This window comes from Mchenga conophoros, linkage group LG10, assembly GCF_057382185.1.
Source record: "Mchenga conophoros isolate Kocher_MC1m ecotype Shallow Benthic linkage group LG10, M_conophoros_male_GT1.1, whole genome shotgun sequence".
Classification (NCBI taxonomy): Eukaryota; Metazoa; Chordata; class Actinopteri; order Cichliformes; family Cichlidae; genus Mchenga; species Mchenga conophoros.
In genome coordinates this window covers 36,564,099-36,586,950 of record NC_140535.1, presented here as the reverse complement: position 1 = coordinate 36,586,950, position 22,852 = coordinate 36,564,099, and the positions used below count along the sequence as shown (strand labels likewise).

The following is a 22,852-nucleotide window of genomic DNA, read 5'->3' as shown; positions in this document are numbered from 1 at the left end:
CTGGGTGCAGTTCCCCCCTCCAGGGGCGGGGGCACCTAGACCCGGTTTGTAGAGTACACTTGGGGAGTGTGATCGTGTGTACAGCGTCTCTTTATGTCTGTCTCCACGTTGGTTGAGTGTGGAGTAAGTGCATATGAGAGCATGAGGGTGGGAATGGATGTTTGTATCTGTGTGTGCCTGTATGTCTGTGTCTATATGTCAGGTTGGGTGTCAGGCGCCACCTCTCTGGGGACATCTCAGGCCCTCCAAGGTTTGGAGGCCTATCTCCCCCTACCACCACTTCCCCTGCCAGTGGTGGACTCCCTCAGGTATCGGTGCGTTGGTGGTTCTTTGTGTCCGGGGATGGGCGTCCAGGTACACACCGGCTCACTCCTTGGCGGCCGCTTATCGGGGCCTGGAGCCTGGGGCTCGCTCGGGCCACTTCAGAGGTGGGGTGCCCCCGGCCTCTCGGCCTGGGGCTCGGTCACTCAGGCACGGCTGGCTGCCGGCGGAGCTCACGGGCGCGTCACTGCAACTCCCCCTGACTTCTGCTCCGCGGCTGCTGAGTGAGCCCTCATCTGGGACTCTCCTCAGCTCTTTCTGGGACAGTGGCGCGGCTGCCCCTCTGTTGGTCTTCCTTGGTCTCTTGTGTTCTGGGGGCCTCTGGATGTCTGGAGTTTTGATCTCCTCCATACCTGCTTCATGCCCTGGAGGACGGGGCTGTGGCCCCCCCACACCCTCTAGCAGATCATTACATGAAGGAACCTTTTAAAAACAAGCGCGTCCATGCTCACAGGTGTGCACACGGGTGATCACACCCACAAACTACACCCTTTTTGGCTCCTACCTCAAAGCACACTGTGTTCTGTTGATCTTATGTGCTGCACAATAATGTTTAACATTTAGTATTTACTGTCATATTCCCATATATCATTGTGATGTTGTTTATTCTATTACTCTTGTTCTCTTCTGCTTGTTTGCTTTTTTCTTTCTCAGCAGGTGATCCAGGTGATCGATATATGCATTTTCTTTCTTTTTTTTCTCTGCCCGTTCTGTTGGTTTTTGTCTTTTGCCCTTCTCCCCCGTCCCTCTTCTCAGCTGTTTCTCTTTCCCTCTTTCTTTCTCCCCTTCTTTCCCCCAGTCAAGTCTGTCCCGTATTCAGCAAGTGAAAATAAAATAAACAATAAAAGGTGAATCAAATGGACCATTATGGCAAGGCTGGGATGGTCAGTTTGGTAAAGTAAATCCGTCTTTCTTTGCCTTTAGACAATAATTCTGATGCAAAAGAGCCAAACGGGACAGGCAAAAAAAAAACCCCATCAGAGCAGCGTAACAACGGGAAAACCACGCCGACGGGTTGTTGGGAAACATGAAGTGAGCTGCAGCTTGGGGGAGGCTCAGAGGGGACTATGTACTAATGGGGGAGGGGGAGGGGGCGTTGTAGAGCTGGGGGGTCAAATATATGTAGGAACAGGAAGAGGTGTGTTTGGAGGCGTGGTCCTGCTCCTGAAATTCAGATAGTTTATCTCCAATTAATAAAGTCCCTCAAAGGCTTCCATACAGAGCAGACACGCTGGGCTCTGATTGGTCCTCACATGTAGACACTGTCTTCATGCTGGGAGGAAACTGTAGGACTGAAGGGAACTGTGGACAGCAAGAAGATTCATGTTACTAATGGTGATCCCCTCAGAGCAGAGCAGACCTCACACACAACCGTCCTTCATCACTGACGACACAAAAGATTTTTAACCTCAGAGATGATCGATGATAGTTTAGGTTCTAATGAAGCTGTGAATGATGAGAGAGTTAAACACACTGAGCTGATGACGCGAATATTTATTTCAACTCCATCCACCAGCCTGCAGTTCCTCTGGTGTCCAGCAGAGGCAGCAATGAGTCAGTCGTCATAGACTCCCATATTACAATAAACTTGTTCACAGCCTGATACACACAGCAGCTGTTTAAATCACGTTTTTGCATTATTGGGGGCGTGGCCTCTGTGACTGACAGGTGGATGGTGACGCAGGTGGCTGTAGCTGCTAGCTTCACCTTTATAATGACATCACAACACCATGGCTCACTGAAATAACAGAGTGCCAGAGGAGGCGGAGCCAGAGTAAAACTGAGCTCCAAATAACTAACAGCATGGAGGTCAAACTCAGAGAGAGCTTCACAGCCTTTCTATTGTTTCTATTGTTTCTACTTTGTCTATCTGATCACTTCCTGTTTGTACTGCGCGCTCAGACGAGCTGCTGGTACTGCAGTCTGTACTGTGAACACTGATCACTGAAGTGCTTTTACCATCAGGGTCAGAGTGTGCCTACCATAGAGGGGCTCTTCCTCCGGTTTCTTCTCCTCCTCCTCTTCTTCGTTCCTCCTCATCGCCACATAAATGTTCTCCTCCTTCTCCTCCTCCTGACCTGTGAGCAGATTATCACTCAGTCAGGTCTCCTTATCAACGAGCTGCTGTGGAGCCAGAGCTGTCTCTGATTGGCTGCCATACCTGTGGTTTTCTTCCTCTGAACCCTCCTCTTCCTCAGGATGAAGACCACGATGAAGAAGAGCAACAGAACCAGCAGGACGACGCAGACGGACACTGAAGACACCACATGGCTGCTGCTGCGGTCTGAGGACACAGAGACACAGCTGATCTTCACATCACAGCTGATGACATCATGTGGTGGCAGAGGGAGCAGCTGAACATCAGCAGCTCTCCTGGTCTGAGTTTCTTAGGTGCTTACACCGTGGTTGTGAAGCAGCATTAGTTATACAGGTGAGCTAGCAGATGGTCACATGACTCGCACAGACTCACAGATCGTTACAATGAAGGCATGTTTGTGAGTGTTTCAGTGATGTGTGTTATTGTGTAACAGTTGTGATCAGGCATCCACACAATGTCCACCTGCACACAGGTTATCTTCATCATTATCATCATCAAGAAGTGTGTGTGTGTCATTGGTCAGTTCTTTTTGGGCTGTTTCCTGTTTTACTTTGTTCCTCTGGTTTCCTGGTGGACATATACCTGCTGCACTGTATGTGTCGTGGTTCTGGGTCGCTGAGTGTTTTTGGTTTTTGGTGTTATTATTACTGATCTTGGATTCCATCATGTTTTTGGACTACCAGTGTTTTGGTTTCTGTTTTCTACTTTGCTATGCAGTCTGTGCATGCCGTGTTTCCTGTTTTAATTTGAAAGTCTGTGTCTCATGGCACTGTTTCTGGTTTTGCTTCCCCTGGTCTCATGTGTGATTACGCCCAGCTGTGCTCTCCTCCTGTGCCCTCGTTATCCCTCAGTGTATTTTAGCTCAGTGTTGCGTCGTACCCTCGTTTTTCTGCGCGCACTCTCGTCGAGTCCCGGTTGTTTTTTCCCGGAGTGAGTCTCTTAGTTTCTAGGTTCCTGTTTGAAGTCTAGTTTCTAGTTCTGCATTTGAGGTTTTGGTTTGTTTTTCTCATTTTTATTGTTTTAAGAGTTGTTCAGCAACAAAACTGTGCCCTAAGTCCCCCCCACCCCCCTGTTTCTGAGTCCTGCGTTTTGGGTCCTTCATCTTACCTGCAACACAGCACTGAACTATGCGACCACGCAGCGGACGCAGCGGCATTCGCTCCATCAGAGGAGCTCCGGGAGGACATTATTTACACTGTGAATAAGCTATGCAACCAATGGCTGAATCATTCTCATACAGTACTTTTTGGCTCCACACCCTCCACCTTCACCCTCCAGCTACGGCTGCTCACCTGCTCCAACTGCTGGAGGATTTCTTGCCCGGCCCGCCGGATGTAACGCTACCCCGTCTGTCGGTTCCTCCATCTTCCCAGAGAAAGCGGTGTTCACGCCGCCACTACTCGTCGCTCGCTGAGCAAACCCTGGTGGTGAGTGAAAGTTTTTGGCACACTCAGCCTGGATTAATTTCTACAGTCAGTCTACGCTGAGCCTGTTAATTCTGTATCAGTCATTCCAGAGTCTGTGAACTCCCGATGTGAGGATTTCACTCTTAATTATCATTGTACGGTTCCCCGCACCTCGAAATTAGATAGCAAGACCACAAAGGTGCAAAAATAAAAAACAATATACATAAAGAAAATAAACAATATAAAAACACTATATACACAATGTATAAGCTAAAGGGAACATTGTGTATACAAGGGGGTGCATACACAATCATATAATATGATAAATAGGGTGGGCCGTGGTCATTAAGGATAGGGATGGTAAGGTATTGCACAGGAGCAATAGCAGCGACAGAGTGCATGTATTGGAGAAGTCTGTTCTGACAGCCCACGGGAAGAAGCTGCTGGTTTTGCACCTGATGGATCTGAACCTTTTTCCAGAGGGCAGGATGTTGAAGAGGTGGTGGTTAAGATGGAGGCGGTCCTTTATAATCGCCCTGGCTCTGGAGACATCTTGAGCTGGCAATTAAGTCCAGGGAGGAGAGTGGACAGCCGATCACCTTCTCTGCAGTTCTGATGACCCTCTGGAGTCTCTTCTTGTCAGCTGTTGTGCAACCAGCGTACCACACTGTAATGGCGTGCACCAGCACGCTCTCGATAGTGGCTCAGTAGAAGGACACCAGGAGATCAGTCTGCAGCCTGTTCCATCTCAGAACCCTCAAGAAGTGGAGGCGCTGCTGGGCTTTGTTCACCAGGGCTGATGTGTTTGTGGACCAAGATAGGTCCTTAGATATGTGGGTGCCGAGGAACTTAAAGGAGGGCACCCTCTCCACATAGTCACCTTTTATGGAGAGAGGAGGGGATCAGTTCTTGTTCTACAGAAGTCCATGACCACTTCCTTTGTTTTCTTGGTGTTTAGGGTGAAGTTATTGTAGCTACACCATTCGGTCAGTCGCTGGACCTCATCTCTGTAGGCGGTGTCATCATCGTTGGTGATGGGGTGCATGGTAGTGATGTGTCCTGTGTGTCGAAGCTTCGAAGCGTGTGTCGAGTAATCTCAGGGGAGTTTTCGTGAAGCGCGTATCGAGGCTTGCTTTGATTACGTGTGCAGTGACGTTCGAGCCCTCGCGGGCATCCGTACCATGTGACTGATTCAAGAACTGGCTCGCCAGAGCTTGGGCGAGTCAACCCAGCTACCTCTATCTTCTGCTGGAAGCTCTGGTGAGCTCATTCAGACAGCTGAGGACTGCATCTGGCTGGCACTGCCCGGACAGACTGCCTGCATTGGACAGCCCCAGCCGCTGCTGTCAAGTGAGGCTGTGTGCAGACAGGAGTGGTGGTGCGGGTACCCAAAGTGCAGACACTCGGAGGCAAAATGTGAACTCAAAACCAGCTTTAATGCTGATCTCAAACGTAACACAACTAAAAACCACAAAATAAACTCACGCAGGCAGCCAGACCACAGTATAGATAAGGGTAGAGAGATGAGATGAGGGTAGAGAGATGAGATAAGGGTAGAGAGATGAGATAAGGGTAGCTCGCGACACGGACAAAGGAAAACACAGGGCTTAAATACACAGAGGGAGCAATCAGTGAATGGGAGACACAGCAGGGACAAATCAGTGCTAACAAGACAGGGAAGCAAAACCTGATACAATAACGTGAGACACGGACTTCAAAGTAAAACAGGAAACATAACACAGAGACGCAGACTTGACAAGGGGAGACAGCAACTAAGGAACACAGACGGAAAACAGAAAGCAGGACTCTAAAGAAGAAACTAAAAGACTAGAAAAGATAAATAATATCAAAAGCAAAAATCAATAATTATGAAAACTCAAAACTCTGGTTTGAAGACCCAGGTCTCCTGACAGCTGCGTCTCAAGCCAAAGGTGTGCGCTGTGCAGCAGCAGTTAGCGTAGCCTCAGCCAGAGGTCTCCACACCTCCTGGCCCTGCGTCTGTCTCCGCTGGGCACTCTGAGGGTCCAAGGGGCCCGTCCAGCTGTCGGAGGCTCAGGAGAGTCCATCAAGCCATCAGCGCAACCACATCCATCGCCTGCAGCAGCCATGTTGCCGGCTGCTCATCTGCCAGGGGCTGCTCCACCTCTTCTCTGCCAGAGGTCCCCACACCTGCTGGCCCTAATACGCTGTCACCTTCTGGACCGTTTTCATGTCACCACTGCTTTCTGCAAGGTTGGCATCTGGACTTGCTTTGCCTAAGCCGCCGCTTTCCTCCCGGCCAGCCCCCTGAACTGTTTTGTCTCTGTCGTTGGCCTCTGGGTCGACGTCCTGAAGTGTTCTGTGCTTTGAGGGTCTCGAAAAGCACTATATAAATGCAATCCATTATCCATTCATCCATCCATCCATTCGCTTCCACTTATCCTTTTCAGGGTCGCGGGGGGCGCTGGAGCCTATCCCAGCTGTCATAGGGCGAGAGGCGGGGTACACCCTGGACAGGTCACCAGTCTGTCGCAGGGCCAACACACAGGGACAGACAACCATTCGCACTCACATTCATTCGCACATTCGCACCTAGTGGCAATTTGGATTATCCAATTAACCTATCCCCACAAGCTGCACGGTGGTTAGCACTATTGCCATTTGACCGCAGAACTGAAGAAGCTTCTCGGATGAAACGTCTTCTTAAAGAAGTCCAGACGCTTTTCTTTCCAAGCTCCTTAGACTACGATCACCTGGATGATTGAGAACCTTCACAGACATGTCCTTCAATGCACATATTAAACAAATATGTAAGACTGCTTTCTTCCATTTGTGCAACATCTCTAAAGTTAGAAATATCCTGTCTCAGAGTGACGCTGAAAAACTAGTTCATGCATTTATTACTTCCAGGCTGGACGACTGTAATTCATTATTATCAGGAAGTCCTAAAAACTCCCTGAAAAGCCTTCAGCTGATCCAAAATGCTGCAGCAAGAGTCCTGACAGGGACTAGAAAGAGAGAGCAGATTTCTCCTGTTTTGGCTTCCTGTTAAATCCAGAATTCAAAATCCTGCTCCTCACATACAAGGTCTTAAATAATCAGGCCCCATCTTATCTTAATGACCTTGTAGTACCATTTACACTCAATGTCACTTACCCATTATATTGTATATTGTATAGCTTTCTTGTTATATGTAAAATTGTATTTATTTAAATTTTTACTTTTTAATTATTTTACTTGCATTTTTTAAATCACTTTTATATTTAAATATATTTAAATGTTCATTTGCTATTTATCTAGGGATTGAAGAGTAACGCAATTTCTATTCTCCGTATGTCCTGTACATGTGGAAGAATCGACAAATAAAGTTGACTTTGACTTTGACTTTGATATCACCCTATTAGAGCACGTCGCTCTCGCTCTGCAGGCCTACTTGTTGTTCCTAGAGTATTTAAAAGTAGAATGGGAGGCAGAGCCTTCAGTTTTCAGGCCCCTCTTCTGTGGAACCAGCTTCCAGTTTGGATTCAGGAGACAGACACTATCTCTACTTTCAAGATCAGGCTTCAAACTTTCCTTTTTGCTAAAGCATATAGTTAGGGCTGGACCAGGTGACCCTGAATCCTCCCTTAGTTATGCTGCAATAGACGTAGGCTGCCGGGGGATTCCCATGATGCACTGGGTGTTTCCTTTCCAGTCACCTTTCTCACTCACTATGTGTTAACAGACCTCTCTGCATTGAATCATATCTGTTATTAACCTCTGTCTCTCTTCCACAGCATGTCTTTATCCTGTCTTCCTTCTCCCACCCCAACCAAACACAGCAGATGGCCCCGCCCCTCCCTGAGCCTGGTTCTGCAGGAGGTTTCTTCCTGTTAAAATCATGCAAATGGTCCAGAATGCTGCTGCTCGCCTGCTGACAGAGACAAACGTGAGCACATTACCCCTGTTCTTGCCTCTTTAAATGATTTAAATGGCCTGGCTCCTTCTTACCTGTCAGAACTTCTACACCTGTCTCTCAGATTCAGCTGACCAGTCGCTCATCGCTGTCCCCATGACTAGATTGAAACACCGGGGCACTGAGCTTTCACTGTTGTGGCCCCCAGATCATGGAATAAGCCCCCCTCCATATTAGGTTGGCCCCAACACTTGAAATCTTCGAATAACTTTCAAAAACAACTTTTTTCTGAGGCTTTTTAGGAGTCATAGTCAGCTTGTAGTCAGTCTTAGTCAGTTTTTGGTTTCTTTTAATCTTCTTTACTTAGTTAATTCTATTTATTGTATATTTTATTCATGAATTAATATTTAATGATTCATTTTTATTTTTTTCATGTATTTATTTATTTTGTTATTTAATTTTCTTTGTCTGTCTAATGTATGGTTTTAAAATCTGACTGTTTTTACTGGAAACCACTTTGGTCAACCGTGCTGTTTTTACAGTTTTCCCCCTTTATCTCTTTTATTGAGACAGCCATGCTGTTTTTAATCTGCTCTATAAATAAAGTTGGATTGGAAGTACTGCATGGTAGAAATATACCTGACTCTAATAATATGTACTGCTTGGTGAAGTGACATGTACATATGTACGTATTTGTACACGTATGACAGTAAAAGTGTGGTACTTTGTGTACCACCCTCCTGTGTCTTCAGTCTCTGCAGTGTGTTCCTCTCAGCAGGATGTGATGCAATAACAAAGACAGGAAGTCTAATGGCTCACCTGTCACCTGCAGCAGGAAGTCTTTGGTCTGCAGTCTCGACCCAGTCTTGTCAAACACCTCCAGCGTGTAGTTTCCGGAGTCTTGGGTCTGAAGTCGGCTGAACTCGAGCGAGCCGTCAGGGAGCATCGAGCAGCGTCCGTGGGAGCACGTGCTCCGGTTCCAGTTCAGCAGCAGGTGAGGGATCTGAGTCCACCTGACGTCGTACCCGCGTGCCCTCGGGTCCCCCTGCAGGCCTGAGGCCAGCATGACTCTCGTGCTGCTGTTGGCAGACACTCTGATGATGTCTGCAGCGCTAGCTGGGGTCAAAGGTCACAAACATTTCATTTTCAGTCCCGTTATAACCATTTATGCAAACACTACATTACCCATGAACCCCTGCTGCTGCGCTTATAAATCAGACCAGCATCTGATTGGTTAGATTTTTAGGGTATTTTTGTAGTTTTGTGTTCTGCAGACACAGAGCTCTGTGATTGGCTGTCATCAGAGAAGTGCATCTTGGGAGTTGTAGTTGTAGTAACCTGTTCTTTCATGTTTTGCTGAAATCTAATGATCCCAGTTCATCGACTCATTTTCCCCTCACCCCCAGGGTGGGGGTACCTGAGGAGTCTTCCTGTTAAAATGGAGTTTTTCCTTTCCGCTGTTGCCAAGTGCTCGCTCATAGGGGGTCGTCTGATTGTTGTGGTTTTCTCTTTATCATTGTAGTGTCTTTACCTTAAAATGTAAAGCGCTTTGAGAAAAAACTAGAAACTGAGAACTAGAAAAACTTGGAAGCTACCAGAGAAACATGAAAAGACACAGCAGGAGAGAACACAACCAAGAACAAGGCAAGACTGACAATAAATAGAGATCGAAAATATGACGTCATTCAGGGGTAAAACCGCAAAGGATTCTGGGAACTCGTGCCAAGAGGTACTAGCGCACGCAGGCTTTCACATGAAAACCGTCACACAGCGATAAAAAGAAACACAAAAATGGCAAGAAGCTGTTGTATTATTAACTGCAGTAGCCGGTCGCATGACAACCACGGGAAGCCGACAGTAAAGAGATCGTTGTTATCGGATTACGTCGTTGAAGAGAAATTGTTCGAGCCATGTTTCCGAAGTAACAAAGAGGCGACGAAGGACACACCCCACCCATCCTTCAAATTCGGGGAAAAGGAGGACGCATTTGTCGGCTGCATCTGGTGGAGTCTACGGATTTGGACAGCCTTCGTCGTGTTGCTGTGACGTAATCGGAGTACAAATGCGGCCTCAGGAGGATGCAGCCCATGAATTTGGGCACGACCACAGACGCGAGAGCAGGAACAGGAAACAAGCTACCAGAGAAAAACTGAACCACACTGAGCTTCGAGCCATCGTAAAATGCAGCAGTCACACTGAACTGAGCACGCTGGGTGACCGTGACAGGAAGCTTTATTATGATTCTCTATTGGTCTGATGGTGTTCCTGTCAGAGCTCTGAGGTCTGCTGCTCATGTTTCATATCAGAACTGTGTGGCGGAGGAGCGGTGCAGTGAGCTCAACGGGGCGGTGCTGGAGAGGCAGGTGGGAACACAGCTGATGGAGTTTGGGGCTGATGACGTCTTTTGTAGCTGCCGTCATAGGCAACTCTCGCATTTAAGTTCATTTTATTAGATATGTAAGGTTGAAACAATTAGTAGTTGAAATATTAAGAAATAAATCAATAGTAATTCATGTTTTGTTCACTGGATTTATATGTTTAAATGTGTTATTTTTACTAATTGTGCAATTAGATAGGAACCTTTTCTATAGTTCCGTCTGTTGTTGCTAAGAGGGTATTTTTTGGCTGGCACACTCAGCAAGCTAATTGAGACGAGCCACGAGGTTTGCACGTCCACAGTAAGACAAATAAAAGAGTGCCTTTTTTGGACCTCCCCACGATGTAAGGATTAAAGTTTTATTCCCTTTGAGTGAGGCCAATGAGTTCTGACGGCATTGTATCGGCTGTGGTTGGACATCATTACATGTGAAGGCATGTCGAAGAATCCTCCTGTCCGAAATAAATGTCAGTTAAAACACAAAGAACAAGTTGAGCTTTATTACGACTCGAGGGGAGTAACAGTCAGAACTCAGCCTGCTTCGTGCTGGAGGAGAGAGAAGGAGAAAGAGGTCTGCCGCAGCGGAGCCGAGCGGGAGCAGAGCTGAGCCGAGCCGACAGCGCGCCGGGTCACGTGATTAAGCTCGCGTCTCTCTCAAGCATCAAAGACACTCAAACACACACACAAACATCTCATAAAGCAACCAGAGTCCAGCGGTGCAGCTTGGTTAAGCTACAAAGAAGTAACACGTTTATACAAGTTAAATGTGAAGAGTAGATTTCTTTAGCTCATCTTAAAGGGACTCTGTCAAGTAATGAAGGGGGAAGTGTGGTGGTTTGGAGTAAAAGTTTAAGCTCATATTATTGTTGTTTATGCTAAGTAAATGTAATTAAGGTACGTTTAAGTTGATTATAAGGGTTTGCTTCTTTTTAAGACTGCATTAGATATTTAAAGGTCACATTATAGTATTTTGTTTGACATTGAAGGTTACTTTCTGTTTTACTACAAGTGAAGGGCAATTTACTATTTTGGTTTAAGAGTTTGTGACATACGTTTAAGTTGACTCTTTAAAGTAAAGCAATTTAAGGTCCTAGGTGCTTCATAAGGTGACTATTCACGTATTTAAGTTGACCTAGGTGACTTGAGTGTAGTATAATACCTTTGACTGTCTGTGACATGGAGCAAGAAGGCTGTGACACTGAAGCTGTGGAGCAGCAAGAAGCCTTTAAAGAAGGAAGTAGTTTGCCAGAACCATGCACAAGTAAAGCTACTAAAGAAGGAAGTTTGAGGAAAAGTCAAAGAGTTAAGAAGTTCACTGAAAGGGGCCAAGCACTACATGATGAAAAGGTGAACAAGCTTCAAGCTCGCTTTAAAGTCAGTTATGAAATGTGGAAAGTTGTTGCAAAACAAGGCAAAAGGGCACTTGAAGAACCTGTTAGTGCAAAACTTAAAGAGCTTATCGGCCGAGTTGAACATACCTCGGCAGAAGTGAAACAAGTTTATGATGAACTGCGCAATCATGAAACTCCTGATGCAGACACTCGCCGCAGAGTGGACACCTGTGATGCGGTTTCTCAAAAGATGATAAAGCTAGCTCAAGAAAAATTAGCAGCAGAAGAAGACGAAGAACTTTCTGAGAGAATGGTTCACTGGAGTGATATAGGATCAGCATTCAATTCTGCCGCCTCTCAAAGATCCAAAGGTTCGAATAGCAGGCAATCAAGAAGCTCAAGTAAGTTGTCTGTAAAGAGGCAAGAAGCAGCTGCAGAGCTTGCGGCTACTGAAGCAACTCTGAAGATTATGGAGGAATTGGAAAGTGAACGAAAGGCACTTGAAATCCTTGAAGCAGAGAATGCTGAGAAACAGAAGGCCTTAGAGCAAAAGCGAAGAGAGCTTGAAAGGCTAGAAACAGTAAAGAGAATGAATGCTGCTAAAGCACGTTTGAAAGTGTAAAATGAAGAAGGAAACTCAGATGAAGAAATATCAGACCTTCTGCATGAAAGGAGCAAACGGAGAAATGTCACAGCTAAACCGATGAATCAGTTTGCACATTCGCAACTTAATGCAAATGCAGAGCCGTTTGATATGCCACAGGCCAACTTAAGGTCACAACCAAGAGAAAGCAAACAGGAAGATAGTACCACAACATTGGCCCAAGCACTAGCTGAGTCCATTCATATAAGTCGCCTACCAGTACCAGAACCTACAGTCTTCAACGGAGATCCTCTCAAGTACAAGGATTGGAAAATGTCGTTTCAAATGCTGATAGACAGGAAGAACATCCCAGTGAATGAAAAGATTTACTATCTTCACAAGTATGTTGGAGGACCGGCGAGAAAGGCTGTTGAGAGTTATTTTCTGTTGGGAACAGAGCATGCTTATTACTCAGCATGGAACATTTTGGAGGAAAGATATGGAAGTTCATTTGTAATCACCAAGGCTTTCAGAGATAAGTTGACATCATGGCCAAGGATTGGGAACAAGGATAGCGTTGAACTTCGAGAATTTTCAGATTTTCTCAGAGGATGTGAAGCGGCCATGCTTCAGGTTAAAGGTCTTGAAGTTTTGAATGACTGCAATGAGAATCAGAGAATGCTAAGCAAGCTACCTGATTGGTTGTCAGCAAGATGGAATCGAAAGGTCATTGAAATTGAAGAACAAGATGGTTCTTTTCCAACATTTAGCCACTTTGTTGACTTCATTGCGAGAGAAGCCAAGATTGCGTGCAATCCAGTAACATCGCTTCATGCACTCAAAGCAGGTGACTCAGAGAAAATGAAATCTTCCAAGACAAGAAGTGTTGGAGCGAAGGTGCTAGTGAGTGCTGCAGAAGAGACGTCCAACACAAAAAAATGTGTGTTTTGTGAAAGCTCAAATCATAGCATTCACACATGTAGGAAGTTTATGGACAAGGTCTTGAGTGAAAGAGTCAAGTTTGTGCAAACTAGGGGACTGTGCTTTGGATGCCTAGGCTTTGGACACCAATCAAAGAAATGTGAAAAGAGAAAGATGTGTGACACATGTAAAGGGAAACACCCGACATGTTTGCATGAGGAACGAGACAAAACCTCAAAGAAAAAGAAAGAAAAGGAAAGTGACAATGAACCACAAATGAAAGAGATGGAAGGCAATAAGGAGAGTAGAGAAACCAAACCCAAGGAAGCACCAAGTGAAGCAATATCAAACCGTGTGATTCAAAGTGACAGAAGTAATCTCACATCTACAATCATTCCAGTTTGGTTATCCACAACAAGCAATCCTGAACATGAGATTCTTCTCTATGCTCTTCTTGATAGCCAAAGTGACACGACATTCGTCTTGAAGGAAAAGGCAGATGCTCTGGATGCGGAGAAGAAATGTGTGCAGTTAAAGCTCTCGACAATGTCTTCTAAAGACACTTTGGTACCAAGTCAAAGGCTGTCTGGGTTGTAGGTCAGAGGTTTCTCTTCTTCAAGGAGAATTCCTCTTCCTGTGACATACACAAGAGAGTTTATTCCTGCGAATTTGAGTCATATTCCCACACAAAGGACAGCAAGAGCGTGGCCACACTTAAAGCACCTGGCTGAAGAAATTGCTCCACTGATTGAATGTGACGTAGGCCTGCTCATTGGTTACAATTGTTCACAAGTGTTGGTACCCAGAGAAGTTGTGGCGGGAAAAGATAATGAACCTTTTGCCCAAAGAACAGACCTTGGCTGGACAATAGTTGGAGAAACTAATCCATGTGTTGACTATGGGGACGCCATAGGATGTAGCCACAAGATCATTGTCAAGGAAGTGACACCCAATCAGTCAGCTGAGCAGTTGGTCAAAGAAGTGCAATACGTCTGTCGCACACAAGTCAAAGAGGTGGTCACATCTGCAGATGTAATTAAAGTGCTCGAGTCCGACTTCAATGAAAGAAAGGTGGAAGATTCACACTTCTCACAAGAAGATTTAAGGTTCATCTCCATAATGGAAGAAGGAGTGAAGATGAAAGCAGATGGACACTGTGAGTTACCTTTGCCATTTAAGGAAGACAGACCAAGTCTGGCAAACAACCGGAGCTGTGCAGAACACAGACTCAAAAATTTGAAGAGAAGATTTGAGAAGGACAAACAATACCACAAAGACTACACAGAGTTCATGAGAGAGACTATAGAGCGTGGTGATGCAGAAAGAGTTCCCTCTATAGACTTGGACAAAGGCCCTGCCTGGTACATTCCACACCATGGAGTGTATCATCCTCAAAAGCCTGGCAAAATAAGAGTGGTGTTTGATTGTTCAGCAAAGTACGGAGGGGTGTCCTTGAACGACTACCTGCTTACAGGGCCAGAGTTAACCAACTCTCTGGTGGGGGTCCTGTGCCGATTTCGGAAAGGTCCAGTTGCAGTGATGTGCGACATTGAGCGCATGTTTCATCAATTCAGAGTCAGAGAAGAAGATCAAAATTACTTTCGCTTCTTGTGGTGGGACAATGGAGACTTCAACTCTACTCCATCTGTCTATCGCATGCGCGTACACTTGTTTGGAGCTGCTTCTTCCCCTGCCTGTGCGAACTTTGGTCTCAAGTATATTGCTGCACAAGGTCAAGGCAAGTTCAGTGAAGCTACCATAAGATTCATTGAGCGAAATTTTTATGTGGACGATGGTCTTATCAGTTTCCACTCAGAAGAAGAGGCGATTCGTTTGGTGAAGGAAGCAAAGGAACTTTGCAGCACAGGAGGCTTGCGACTTCACAAGTTTGTTTCAAACAGGAAGCAAGTGCTTAATTCGCTGCCAGAAGAAGACTGTGCAGAAACAGTAAGAAAAGACTTGTCACTGGGCGAGCAACAAATTGAAAGAGCCCTAGGTGTCAAATGGTGCATCGACTCGGATCATTTCCAGTTTCGAGTAGTTGTGAACGAGCAGCCACTTTCCAGAAGAGGAGTGTTGTCCACAGTAGCCTCTATTTACGATCCACTTGGCTTTGTGGCACCTTTTGTTCTACTTGGGAAGCAGATACTACAGCAAATGTGTCGAGAGAAAGCAGATTGGGACGAACCACTCACAAGCGATCTGAAGTCACGGTGGGAGTCCTGGTTGTTGGATCTAAAAAATCTAGCAGATGTCAAAATTGACAGATGTTACGTGCCAAAGGATTTTCAAACAGTTCAGAAGTACGAGCTTCACCATTTCTCAGATGCAAGTGTTTCAGGGTATGGTGTTTGTACGTACCTGAGAGCTGTCAGTGAAGCAGGACAAGTCCACTGCACTCTTGTCTTTGCCAGTCCAGAGTAGCACCCACGAAGGTTACTACGGTGCCAAGATTGGAGCTGTCTGCAGCAGTTGTAGCAGTGCGGATTAGTGACATGCTCAAAGCAGAGTTGGAGCTAGAAGATGCTCAAGAATTCTTCTGGACAGATTCTCAAGTTGTTTTGGGATATATCAACAACGATGCGAGACGTTTCCATGTTTTCGTTGCAAATCACATTCAGCGTATTAAGCAAAGCACTCAACCGATGCAATGGAAGTTTGTGGTATCAGATCTCAATCCAGCAGACCATGCCTCGCGCGGACTGAAGGCCAAAGACCTCATTACCTCCAACTGGTTTAGTGGTCCAAGTTTTCTTTGGCAAGAGAAACTTCCCCACGAAGAAGTCAAGGTGGGGAAACTTGATGCAGAGGATCCAGAAGTACGCAAAGTTGTTGTACTCCATACAACTACAGAAACAAATTCTTTGGCAGAACGTTTTCTGAAATTCTCCAGTTGGTCAAGGTTGGTCAAAGCTATGGCAAGACTTCTCAGATTTGTGAAAGAGTTTAAGGGCTTGGAAAGGAGAAGCAATAAAGCCACTAACCTTGAAGAAAGGAAAGAAGCCGAGCTTAAAGTCATATCCATTGTACAAAGATCAATCTTCTGCAAGGAAATCAAGGCACTTCAAACGCGAAAGGATCTACCCAAGGACAGAACAAATAGACTCTATCGACTCGATCCCTTCCTGGATAAGAAGGGTGTTCTTAGAGTGGGAGGTAGATTAGAGCGTTCTACATTGCAGCCACACGTCAAGCACCCGGTCATCTTACCAAAGACTTGCCATATCGCAAAGTTACTGATTGATCACTATCATCAGCGGGTGAAACATCAAGGACGGGGCATGACGATAAATGAGCTGAGATCGAACGGAATATGGATACTAGGATGCAGTCAAGCAGTATCATCCTTTATCTACAACTGTATTAAGTGCAGGAAATTCAGACGTCGAGCAGAAGAGCAAAAGATGGCAAACCTACCAAGTGAGAGAATGGAGACCACCCCTCCCTTCACGTATTGTGGGATGGATTGTTTCGGCCCATTCTACATTAAAGAAGGAAGAAAAGAACTGAAGCGTTACGGGCTTCTGTTTACCTGTCTATGCTCTCGTGCGGTGCACATAGAGCTACTTGATGATATGTCAACCGACGCTTTTCTAAACTCACTGCGTTCTTTCATCGCTTTGCGTGGGAATGTACGTCAGTTGCAGTCAGATCAAGGCACCAATTTTGTTGGAGCCAGACGTGAGTTTCTGGAAGCATTAAAGGAAATGGATCAGGAAAGTTTGAAACAGCTAGGCTGTGAGTTTGTGATGAATCCTCCCTCTGCCAGTCATATGGGTGGAGCCTGGGAAAGGCAAATTCGTACGATCCGAAGTGTATTGACAACCATTCTGGATCAGTCATCCAGATCATTGGACAGTTCATCTCTAAGAACCTATCTTTATGAAGTGATGGCGATAGTTAACAGCAGACCTATCACCCCACATTTACTCAACAATCCTACTGGACCTCAGCCACTTACACCTAATCTTCTGTTGACCATGAAGTCGTCAGTAATACTGCCACCACCAGGAGACTTTGTAAAGGAAGATTTGTATCTTCGCAAAAGATGGCGTAGAGTTCAGTACTTGGCCAATGAATTTTGGCACAGATGGAAGAAAGAGTACTTATTGAGCCTACAACAAAGACAAAAGTGGCACAAAACAAACAGAAATGCAAAGATCAATGACATAGTGATCGTACAAGATGACCAAGCATCAAGAAATGACTGGAAGTTGGCCAAAGTTGTTGCCATACACCCGAGTGAAGATGGATGTATACGCAAAGTACAACTGTTAATGAGTGACTCATTGTTAGATGACCATGGAAAGAGACTGAGTAAACCACTTCTACTTGACAGACCTATACACAAGACTGTGACACTATTAGAAGTTGATTAGTTTACATTTCATAAGTTCATGGGTGGAAATCACAAGTGATTTGGTGGGAGTGTAGCTGCCGTCATAGGCAACTCTCGCATTTAAGTTCATTTTATTAGATATGTAAGGTTGAAACAATTAGTAGTTGAAATATTAAGAAATAAATCAATAGTAATTCATGTTTTGTTCACTGGATTTATATGTTTAAATGTGTTATTTTTACTAATTGTGCAATTAGATAGGAACCTTTTCTATAGTTCCGTCTGTTGTTGCTAAGAGGGTATTTTTTGGCTGGCACACTCAGCAAGCTAATTGAGACGAGCCACGAGGTTTGCACGTCCACAGTAAGACAAATAAAAGAGTGCCTTTTTTGGACCTCCCCACGATGTAAGGATTAAAGTTTTATTCCCTTTGAGTGAGGCCAATGAGTTCTGACGGCATTGTATCGGCTGTGGTTGGACATCATTACATGTGAAGGCATGTCGAAGAATCCTCCTGTCCGAAATAAATGTCAGTTAAAACACAAAGAACAAGTTGAGCTTTATTACGACTCGAGGGGAGTAACATCTTTGCTTCCCCTTTTTAGTGAGACGGGAGAGGAGCGGAGGCGAGGCTGGGATCAGCTGAGACGGGAGCTGTCCAGACGGTGGACTGTCAAAACTAATAACCAAAAACCTTCTGCAGTAACGTGCTGTGTGTGTGCGTGTGTAAAGTGCATCCCACAAACTGTTTCAGGTGTTTGCTGAACACTCGTTTCTGCCTTTAACCTCGACGGCCTGTCACGATTGGCTCTGTGAGCTGTTTGATCATTGGCTGCGTCTGTGATCAGGGTCATTAATAATCTGAACCTTTGTGTTTGTTCAAAGAAGCCGAGGTCACTGACCGTCACTCTTCATCATCATCATCAGTAACCACACCACCACCAACATGGCTGCAGGCTCCGCCCCCTCAGCTGTCAGTCACTGTAAAAAGGAAACAGACACTTTAAGTGGTCAGAGAGTGTGTTTTTATAAATACAGCTGCAGTGTCTGTGGCTCTTCCTGGTCATGTGACCTAAACCACAGCTCTCATAGGTCACTGCTCACATCTGCTTTCTGCTCTGAGCCTGTGGTCAGTCTGTGTTATATTCAGGGCTGCTTCTCCTCAGATGACCCTTTGAGTGTTTGATAAATGGACTGGTTCTTATACAGCTCTATCTGAGCACTCAAAGTGCTGTACACAACTCGTTCACTCACCCAATCACACCAGCACTTCTCTAAGTTTGTAGTGCTGTCTAACTAACATTAATACACACATGGATTCTTGGCCAAGGATATTTGGCATGCAGACTGAAGCAGACTGGGATCGACCCACCAACCTTCCAGTTAGTAGCTGCTCTACCACCTGAGCTACAGCCACCCCTGTAGCTTGTGTCCTTAAAGATCACTCAAGGTAACCTCAGCCTGTACGTGACATCACCCGCATCACCTGGTCTAATGGTGACACCCTGCTACCATCCATCCATCCTTCATCCATCCATCATCCATCCATCCATCATCCATCCTTCATCCATCCATCCATCCTTCATCCATCCATCCATCCATCCTTCACCCATCCATCCATCCATCCATCCATCATCCATCCATCCATCCATCCATCCTTCATCCATCCATCCATCCATCCATCCATCCTTCATCCATCCATCCATCCATCCATCCATCCATCATCCATCCATCCATCCATCCATCCATCCATCATCCATCCATCGATCCTTCATCCATCCATCCATCCATCCTTCATCCATCCATCCATCCATCCATCCTTCATCCATCCATCCATCCATCCATCCATCCTTCATCCATCCTTCATCCATCCATCCATCCATCCATCCTTCATCCATCCTTCATCCATCAATCCATCCATCCATCCATCCATCCATCCTTCATCCATCCATCCATCCATCCATCCATCCATCCATCCTTCATCCATCCTTCATCCATCCATCCATCCATCCTTCATCCATCCATCCATCCATCCATCCATCCTTCATCCATCCATCCATCCATCCATCCATCATCCATCCATCCATCCATCCATCCATCCATCCATCATCCATCCATCGATCCTTCATCCATCCATCCATCCATCCTTCATCCATCCATCCATCCATCCATCCTTCATCCATCCATCCATCCATCCATCCATCCTTCATCCATCCTTCATCCATCCATCCATCCATCCATCCTTCATCCATCCTTCATCCATCAATCCATCCATCCATCCATCCATCCATCCTTCATCCATCCATCCATCCATCCATCCATCCATCCATCCATCCTTCATCCATCCTTCATCCATCCATCCATCCATCCTTCATCCATCCTTCATCCATCCATCCATCCATCCTTCATCCATCAATCCATCAATCCATCAATCAATCATTCCCTCTGTTCGTTTATCCTCTGGACACTCTCAGGTAAGATTAATCATCTCTCCTCATATGAGGGTGAACCCGGGTCGGGTCCTGGTGCCAGACCTGAGAGGGGGTCTCAGCAGTGAGCTGTGGTGGCTCGGAGATCATCCATGGGGATAAAACCAGTATGAAAGCTGAGTCTGGGTGCCATGGCAACAGCACCTCAGAGTGACAAAAAGCCAGCAGTGACAAACATAATCATAATATAAATATAGCCATGATGTAAATGTAATATAATGTAACATAGAAGTTGAAGCTCGCTGCGGTCAGAGGGGAAGTAAACTCACGCTGAGACTGAAATGGGGCCTGTGGGCCTGCGGTGTCACTCTGACACATGAACAGGAAGTGAGCCCTGCAGCATGCACGGAGCATGCTCCGTGCATGCTGCTGCTGAGCCCTCGCTGGTTTCAGTCTATTCAGGTGAATGTGTAGAGACTGCCCCCCCCTCACCGTGCTGTGAGACTGCAGAGGGGTCTCAATGCCCCTGTTCGATGACTGCCCCCACACCTCAGTGTGTATTAATAAACCACAGCCTCTCTCTCAGACATGAGGGGAAGTGAGAGTGGAGCGTGTGGTCAGCGCTGCTCGGCAGCATCAGCCCTGTGACAGGAACGTCTCCACACTGCGTCCGTGTCTCACAGTCACAAACATCTGTGCACAGCTGTGCTCTGTCTTCAGGGTCGGAGGTCAGAGTTAGCATCATGCTATCAGCTCTGTGCATTTATGGGAATCAGCTGATCGAGACTGAGGTTTGAACACAGCTGGATCTGTGTGTGTTTGAAATGTGTTGATAGTAAAAGCACTGCAGTGATGATGGGACGACCTTCCCCGGATCCCTCACAGCTCAGCCCAACATCTGGAACATCTGGGCTCTGCTGTTCGATCAGGTCCAGCTGCAGAGCTGCTGATGACGACTGTCTCTGAGACACGTCTCCTTCATCCCTGTAACCGTGGAAACCTGAACTCATGTCAAACTGAGAGCAGAGAGTCGGCCACACTGATGTTACCGACGCGTTCTAAAGGTTCTTTAAAGAACGCAGAACAAATGAGACATCGTGTCATCACAGCATCAGTGATCCCTGCAGGAAACCAGCACAGAGGCGGATCCAGACAGGAAGCAGTTAAAGACACCCTGAAGGACTTTGGCAAAGGGTTAATGTTCAGGAAGAGAAGAAGAAGAAGCTCCCTGATGTCGTGTTCATGTTTCATCTACGTTACTTTCTTTCTTTAGTTTCTAGCTCTGTAGTCTCCTTCTCCTCAGTGACCACAGCACTTCCAGCCTTGTTCATTATATTTTATCATGGTGCCCTTGTACACAGCCCCACAGTGTTTCCTGTAACTCAAACTTCTTATTTTGGTTTCTACACTTTTGCATCTTTGTTGTTTTGCTACCTAATGTCGCCGTGAAAGCAACTGCACAATGACAACACTTAAGTTTATACTTTTATTGATTCACAGTTTGTCAGTCCAGTTTCTAGTTGACTGTTTCAGTTGAAATGTTTGAATTTAATTATTTATTAGTTGACATAATAAAGTCTGACTCTTCTTTATAATCATGTACAGGGTGTTTAGTCCAAAGCAGAATTAATAAAGGCTGTCGGTCATGTGGACGTCCGTTTGTCAGACAGATGAAGTTGAACCTGCTCAGACTCACCGTGCTGTCACACTTCATCACAGGCTCCTGCTATTAGATCTTATTAGATTGTAGTTCCTTCTGTAAAAACTCCAAATGATTCCAGTTTCCTAAACTCTGGTTTCTGTCTGAAGTGTCTGAGTGTGCTGACGGTGGCGTGGAGGCTGGTGTTAGTCGTGAGGATCGTTTCCTCACACAGACTCTGAGCCTCTCTGAGAACATGCCCAACTCCTCCAAACAGCCACAGGAGCACATGAAGAAGAAGAAGAGATGATGGAGGTCCTACCTGTGAGAGTCAGAGGGTGTCAAAGAGCAGGTGAGCTGCAGAGGATCAGTGTGAAGGTCAGACAGCAGCGCAGTGACAGAGTGAGGAAGAAAGCGCCCACAGTTTCACGTCTGCACATCAAAGTCAGTGCCGGGCTCTTATTGTGGCGGGGTGAGTGCTGCTTTTATTGCAGTGGTCTGAGTCCCGTGACAGGCTCCTCACACTCTGAGTGCACATCCTCAGTGGGAGTTCACAGCCTTCAGGTACAAACAGATGAGGCCCACAGTGGACGTGTGAGGAAACATCGCCCCCTGCTGCCCAAACAGCACACCTGAAGGAGCTGGTGTTGATGCATTCTGTTATGATTCAGTGTTGTGGATATTTTTTGCACTGTGTTTTTTGTCTGCCACACCAGAGGGTGGCATAGTTTGTGTCCTGTGTTATTGCTGCTATGTGAGTTCCAGGTGGAGGCTGACCATTGGTGGAGGACTGGGAGAGGCCGGCTATAAATGAGGACCTTTCTCAACCGGCACGCCCCCCCCCCCCCCCCCCCCCCCCGCCTACTTCCTGCTCCCAACGAACTGTGCATGTGGCTGCGTGTGAGTCTGTATTCTGGAAGCTTTTGCTGTGTTGTAAATAGTGATGGGCAGATGAAGCTTCATGAAGCACTGAAGCTCTTCATCCAATTGGTTCACCCCAGCACAAAGCTTCTTGAAGCTTCATTTGCTCTAGTAGGCCACCTACTGGACGTAGAAATATTAGTTGGCATGAATTTGAAGAGTGTGGCCTTTTGCACACAGCCTGTAAATGTCAACAACAAAAGGAGTGTGTAAAACATGTATATTGTAGTGATGCAGTATACTGCGTATATTTATACTGGCAGTATGGAAAATGATTATTTGGAAATGCTTAAAATGGAAATGATCATTTACTGTGAGGTGGGGTGTGGTTGGGGTGTGGACAGTGGTTGTGCTTTTGTAATGTTGAGGTATGGACAGCTACACACTGAGGCCTCAGTCCTGCCTGTTCACATTTCATTCTCTAAAAACTAAATTTTCACTGCTTTTATGACCTTTTTAGTGGGGAGAACATAGCTAGGATTTAATGTTTTAACAAATCTTTTGAATCCTTTGTCCTCCACAATGCTAAATGGCTGGGAGTCCTCAATCACCATGGTAACCAGGTCTTCATCTATTTGAGATTGTTCTCCTGAGGAAAGACAATAAAGACAAA

General features: G+C 45.9%; 1 protein-coding gene across 2 annotated transcripts; it reads right to left on the bottom strand.

Annotated features, from left to right (window-relative positions):
* Window positions 1–1,463: 1,463 nt before the first annotated feature.
* On the bottom strand, window positions 1,464–21,767 carry LOC146566443 (uncharacterized). Of its 2 annotated transcripts, XM_085288020.1 has the most exons (7): window positions 21,641–21,767; window positions 18,153–18,231; window positions 8,519–8,815; window positions 3,712–3,840; window positions 2,483–2,605; window positions 2,304–2,399; window positions 1,464–1,623 (listed from the first exon to the last, which is right to left on the bottom strand). In XM_085288020.1, the coding sequence occupies exons 2-7, from the start codon at window positions 18,196–18,198 to the stop codon at window positions 1,571–1,573; spliced, it is 744 nt and encodes a 247-aa protein (XP_085144146.1). In that variant the 5' UTR covers window positions 18,199–18,231; window positions 21,641–21,767; the 3' UTR covers window positions 1,464–1,570. The 2 variants fall into 2 exon arrangements, with proteins under 2 accessions (XP_085144146.1, XP_085144148.1); XM_085288022.1 differs by lacking the exon at window positions 3,712–3,840.
* Between the last annotated feature and the right edge of the window lie 1,085 nt (window positions 21,768–22,852).